The sequence below is a fragment of the Dictyostelium purpureum genome (assembly GCF_000190715.1).
Source record: "Dictyostelium purpureum unplaced genomic scaffold DICPUscaffold_56, whole genome shotgun sequence".
NCBI classification, from domain to species: Eukaryota; Evosea; class Eumycetozoa; order Dictyosteliales; family Dictyosteliaceae; genus Dictyostelium; species Dictyostelium purpureum.
The window spans coordinates 1-6,918 of NW_003519393.1; the positions used below are offsets into that span (position 1 = coordinate 1).

Genomic DNA, 6,918 nt, shown 5'->3' on the forward strand with positions numbered 1-6,918 from the left:
GTTATATTGGTTTAAAGTTTTTTTTTTCTATGCGGCCTCATATAAAAATTTTTAAAAAAACCCTTAAAAATCCCAATTTTTTTTAAAAAAAAAATGCGAATTTTACCAAATTTGTTTTAAAAAAATTAAAAAATTAAAAAATAATTTAAAAATTTTTTTTTTTTTTTTTTAAAGTATTTAAATTAATTTTTTTTTTTTTTTTTTTTTTTTTAGGTCTTATATTTAGAACAACCATCAAATATTAAACTTTTAATATCCAGTTTTAAATCAAACACTATGATATAAAATAATTAAATCAAATTATAGGTAAGTTTTAATTTTTTTATTTATTTTCTTTATTTAGGGAAAACAATATCAAAAACCACTTAATAAAGAATTTCATCATCATAATGGAAGCTCACAGATTAAACACCAGCATGTTTAGGTATAAAGAACTGAAGCAATTGGAATAGTCACACAACTAAAGCCAAATACAATCGGATAAATAACTATTGGAAAAGGAAAAATAGTTGAAAGATTTTAGAAAATTATTGTATATTTTGGATGGCCCAGTTATTTTGCTCCTTATTACATATGTGTAACTATTAGATGATTCTAAAAAAGAATATGGAAAGGACAACTTATATAATTATTTTTCATATACCACATCAAAATAAGTGTAAAAAATCAACATCAACATCAAAACAACAATAATAATAACAACATAATGCTGTTAAATTAAAAAATAATAAAAACCTTAAACTATTATATTCTTTAGTTTATATTCTTAATAAATTAAATTTTTTTAACAATTCAAGTCTTAATTTAAAATATTTTTTATTTATCAATTTAAACTTATTTATATAAATTTCTAATACCACATACACATCAATGAAATAATATTAAAAAATATTAAATAACCAATTGTAGGAAATTTGGCAACAAATATTTTGACCAAATATGTCACAAACCAAATTAATAACACAAGAATTATAACCACAATGTGATGTAGTATATCGGTTTAGATCAAGAACTCAAAGTCATTCAAACCCTCAAAACAACTTTATAGAACCAATGACCAATGTAGATACATCATCGCAACCAGTCAAAGATGATACAACTAACAGTGAAGCTCAGATCAATCTACCAAAGCACCTCCGATCAAGCCTCTTGGCTTCAAAAAAGAAAAATAATAATAATAAAATTAATTAAACCAAAAATATTAAAATTAAATAAATAAATAAATGATTTAATTAAATCATTTGACCATAATCAGAATATTCAAATTGAATCATAATGATAATGGATTAAAAAAAAAATATATACACATACAAAAACATATGAGCATACATGCATGTGCGCATCTAGATGCATATACATATACATATATACATTCACAAGAACATGAACATGCACATGCACATGCACATGAACATGCACATATATACATACTCTTACATACATATGAACATTCACATATACATATACATATACACATGTAACATATACACATGTAACATATACATGAACATGGGCATACTGATACTCATACTAGTTCATATGAACATGAAATGCACATAAACATGTTCATACACATATACATGTATATACACATAATTATGCACATGTACATACACATACTCACACTCATACATTCTCATACATACTCACATACATATACATGCACATACTCCAATACATTTACATGCACATGATCATAAATATACACTTACATATACACATGAGCTTGCGCATGTATATGCATACACATATTAATAAACACATACATTCCCTCACATGCACATTCAAATATTCATACATACATACATACTCATACTAGTACATATGAACATGCACATGTACATATACATGCTCATACCCATACACATATACATAGGTACCCTCACATACACATATACATACACATACTCATATTCATACACATACTCATACTCATACTCATACATACTCATACATATTCACATACCTTTTGCACATGCATATACAAAACATATGCACATTCACATATACATACACATTTATACACATACTCATACATATATACATTCATATGCACATCTATATACATAATCACATGCTCATTCTATAATCACATACATATGCATAGCACATCATACACATACACATACACATACACATACACATACACATTCATAGGCATGTAATTACTGATAATCATACTAGTACACAAGAAATAATAATAGCACTTTGTTCCGGACATGATATATTTTGGTATGCATGCTCTACTTTAAAAATTGATTACCATACAAAAAATATCCCTTTTCATATAATATAACTATACTTTTATAAAAAGTCAAGTATAATTGACTATTAAATTAAATAAACTAACTAATAAAATAAAATAATTGAAAGATGATAATATTTTACAGTTTGAAATGATAATTAAAAGAGAAATTAAATATTTATTTAAATTTTTTACAATAACTTAACGATTCTTTTTATATTATATTTTATTTTTAATCTTCCTAACTCTTCTTTGCTGTAATTACTGTTCTATGGGATACCCCAATAATTACCCAATTCATATAGGCCTGAGATACTCTTTGTTTAAATATATGATATTCTTTACTATAGTCCTTGAATAATTAAGCCATATAGTTTATTGTGATTAATGGTTAAAAGATTACACTCTAATAAAATTTATTTCTACAACAACTAATAGGTTTGTTCATAATTTTAAAAAACATTACAGTTATCCCAAACCATAATATCTGTATTGTAACTATTTCTATTGTTTAATCCAAAGATACAGATATTTCATCTTCCCCAATACACTTACATCTAAATAAAGGAAAGTATAAAAATAATATTTTGTTGAGATATAATTATAACTCTAATATTCATTCAGTTTAATTTTAAAAATGCATAGGAATAAAATATAGTTTTTAATAATATTTATTTTTAATAGCTATTCATGATAATCTTTTAACTATGGTAAATGATTTACAATCTCCACAAACAGAAATACTAGAAAGTTTACAAGAAGAAAAAGAAATCAGTTTTATAATAGAGCCAAGTAAAAAATAAAAAATTGATTGGGATCCACTCAATCATCTTTTATCCAATAGGTGATATGGTTAGTGATGCTGATAGTTTTAAAAAAATAGACCAGAAACAAATCGAATTTAATGCTAAGACCGATTTAATCGATAATCAAGAACCGGAAATATTAACAGAGCCACAAATCAAAGAGTTAATAACTGGCATTAATAATGTCGAACTTTCTTTACAAGAATTTAATACCAAACTTAAGATTATATTAAAAAAATGTGAAAATGGAAAAGAATATATTAAATACATTGATTAGGATTATCGTGTTTATAAAGTCAATAAATAATAAAAAACTGTTCACAAAATTCTTTATTATTTGACAATAAATAAAATTAAAGAAATAAAATTATGTTGTTTAAATAATTGAAAAAAATATTATGTTATTTAATTTAAAATTATTGAATTTATTGAATATTATTTAAAATAGTAGAGTTCATTTCAATATCTTTATCACTATTATTTTTGTTTATATTATTTATATTGTTTAAATTTGTATTATTATCCTTTTCATTATTATTATTATTATTATTACTATTATTATTATTATTATTACTATTATTATTGTTATTATTATTAGCCATATTATTTGATTTATTTGGAGTGACAATATATGAAGAAACTGGATAGGCTAATTGATTTGTATGAGCAGCTTTTAATAAACTATATCTTTCAGAAAATAATGATTGTCTTGCCTTTTCTAATTGATTTCTTTCTTTTTCGAGAGAATCTTCCATATCAGAATAACATTTAAGTTTAAGTTCTAATTTTTTAGTTTGTACATTGATAATATTTAAGATTAATGATTGGATTTCTTTTTCTTCAGCTTTTGAAAGAGCTTTTGCTTTAATGGATGCGGCAACTAAGGCAGTGGACGAGGCAGATTGAATATTTGTAAAGTGATCATCTTCGTCGGTATTATCATTATCAGCTGTACCTTCATCGTTAATATCCATTTCATTTTCCTTGTTTTGATTCTTTAATACTTGAGTTGCAGCTTTAACAGAGGCAGCAGCAACTTCAGAGGATACAGAGGTTGATAAAAATGAAACCAATGAAATAATTGGATTGTTTAATTCGTTATTAATACCTTTTGATGATTTAATACTGTTGACGTCATTTGATGGTTGAAGTGAAACTGATTTTGTGATATTATCCTCTAAGTATGGATCTTCGATTGGGAGCTGTAAAAAGTGTAAAAGGCATTGTTCTTTAGTTTTAGTGCCAACATGATCAGCAACATCATTCCAACTATCACTGTAGATATCTAAAGCTTCTAAAAGTAAAAGAGTTTCTTGATCAGTCCAAAAATCAGCAATGCCATTTGGTTCTGGAATTTCAATTTTTTGGAAATCTTCTTTTTTGATTGTTGCATCTTTGAAATCGTGTTTTTGGAAACAATCATTACAAAGATTAATTGGTTGTTGTAATGGATGACTTTCTTCGGTTGGTTTTGGAGTTAATTGATGTCTTGAATATGTACAATCTTGGTTACAAATATTACAATAGTGTCTATATGGTTGTGAAAATAAGTTTTGTCTTAAATCCAATGATGTTGAAAATGGTTTTGATGCTGGTTTTTTAGATGTTGTTGCAGTTTTGGCAGTTGATTGTTGTGGTATAGTAGTAGTTGAGGTTGTTGTGGTAGTGGTTGTTGTGGTTGTTGTGGTCGAGGTAGTTGGTGATGATAAATCTTTGCTTGGTGATTTTAATTCTGTATTATTATTACTGGTATTATTATTAGAACTAGCATTATTGGTATTTGACAATAATGGTATATAGGCACCTCCATCTGGATTAACAAAATAATTTATTAAGCCCCAATGTTCAAGGAAACTATGGACTCTAAGAATTGAACAAACATCACCAACTAAATTTCTTCTAACAGCTGTTAAAGTTAAATACTGGTATGGATTTTGGAGATAAGTATTGATCATAAAATCACGATACTCCTTATAGACCTCTGGAGTTTTTGATGGTGATTTGCCAGTGAAAAATTCGGGTAATTGATTTTTTTCGACTTCATGAATACTTTCGATTTTGAACCAAGTGCATTGTGTTGGTGGAACTGTGAATGATGATTGTAAACCAACATTCTTTGTAGTTGGTGCAGGTGCATTGGTTTGTTGATTTGGACTAGTTGGTGCCCCATTTGGATGAGCTGGCATTAAATTACCGTTTGGATTGGTAGCTGTGGCACTAGTTGAGTCTGTTGATGATGGTGCTGATGAAATTGGTTGGCTATTGAATGGAGTACCTGATTTTGATGATGATCTTGGTCTATTTGGTGTTGGTACATTATTTGCACCTAAAATTTGTTGTTGTGGTGTTTGACCTGGTTGTGTTGGTGTTTGACCTGGTTGTGTTGGTTTATTATTTGGGATATTTGGTACTGGCTTTCCAAACATTGCTTGATAACCAATTGGATTTTGTTGCTGTTGTTGTAATAACTGCTGTTGTTGTAATAACTGTTGTTGTTGCTGTTGTTGTTGATGTTGTTGCTGTTGTTGTTGTTGTTGTTGTAAGAGTTGTTGGTTATGTAATTGTTGTAATTGGTGTTGGAATTGTTGATATTGCATTTGTAATTGTGGAGCTAAAGCTGGTTGAAGTTTTTGTTGTTGGATTAATTGTTGCATTTGCAAATGAATTTGGTGCATTTGTAATTGGATTGGAGTTAACATTGGTTGTTGTTGTTGTGGTTGTTGTTGTTGTTGCTGTTGTTGTTGTTGTTGTTGCAATTGTTGTTGTTGTTGAATTTGTTGTTGTTGTTGTAGCAATTGTAGTTGCTCTGGAGTTGGTTGTTGTTGTGATTGTGGTTGTGGTTGTTGTTGTTGTTCTTGAGCTGGTTGTTCTTGAACTTGTTGTTTTTGTTCTGTAGTATCAGTGTGTTCATTTTTTTGTTTTTTATTTGGTGATTCATCATTTTCATTTTTATCGTCAGTATTCATTGGCTCATTTGATTCACCATTTTGTTGTTGTAATAATGCCTCTGCAGCTTGTCTTGCTAAAATTGTTTTTCTTTTTGCTTTTCTACCTCTTTTCTTTGGAACAGTACCAGCAGCAGTAAGTTTTTGATTTGGTGATTTTGGGACACCAGAGCTTGTGGCATTACTATCAGATTCTGAATTTGTATTTTCGTCTAATTCATAGTCGATTTCGTTCATCCATTCATTAAATATATCTGTATCAGTTAACCATCTTGGAGTGACAAACCATTGACCAACATGTTGTTCTGTTTCTGGATCTTCACCTTCTACTTCGCTGCTAGGTAACCATGCATCATATGAATCTGGATAATACCACCAGTGAACCAAGCTTAATTTGTTTTTATGTTCGATAGTTCTAAGATATTCTAAATTATTTTCTTCTGTTGTTGTTGTTTCATTTTGTTTTACAATATGTGTTGCTTGTTTTGATTCTTTAACTATTTTACCACCATGTTTTTCGACAATACCTTTAAGCTGTTCAATATTTTTAATATCTGGAGTAATAAAAACATTTGGATATTTTAAGGTACCATTTTTCTTTAATTTTTTAATTATTTATAAAAATTATATTAATATTTAGTTTTTTATAATTTAAAGATTTACCTAATATTTTATAATATACTTACAACTAAAGCATTTTCAATTTGATCTAATAATTCGAGAAAAGTATCTTTATTTGCAAAATCAATCATTTTAATATTTTTTTCAGTTTTAAAAGTTTGAATAATTTCGAATATTTGATATAAAGAACCATGTGATGAATAATCTTTAAATAATCTCATTGGTAATTTAGTTTTGTTTTCTGGTTTATTGCTTGCCTAAATAATAATAATAAAATAAAATTTAGTATTTGGTTTTTTTA

At 27.1% G+C, this 6,918-nt stretch overlaps 2 protein-coding genes across 2 annotated transcripts in view; one reads left to right on the top strand and one right to left on the bottom strand.

Moving 5' to 3' along the window:
* Nucleotides 1–213: 213 nt before the first annotated feature.
* On the top strand, nt 214–3,328 carry DICPUDRAFT_149793 (uncharacterized protein; the record flags this gene model as incomplete). The annotated part of the gene is made up of 3 exons (XM_003285838.1): nt 214–259; nt 2,930–3,037; nt 3,090–3,328. Coding segments are annotated over 3 exons (393 nt in total), but the record flags the coding sequence as incomplete, so codon positions are not given.
* Nucleotides 3,329–3,476: 148 nt separating this feature from the next.
* The window catches only part of DICPUDRAFT_149794 (uncharacterized protein), a gene marked incomplete at both ends in the record, with an annotated part of 4,951 nt that continues 1,509 nt past the window's right edge, over nt 3,477–6,918 (bottom strand). Inside the window, 2 exons of the mRNA XM_003285853.1 lie at nt 3,477–6,593; nt 6,683–6,874. Of these exons, the coding sequence (XP_003285901.1) occupies nt 3,477–6,593; nt 6,683–6,874 (3,309 nt within the window). The remainder of the gene's footprint in view (nt 6,594–6,682; nt 6,875–6,918) is intronic.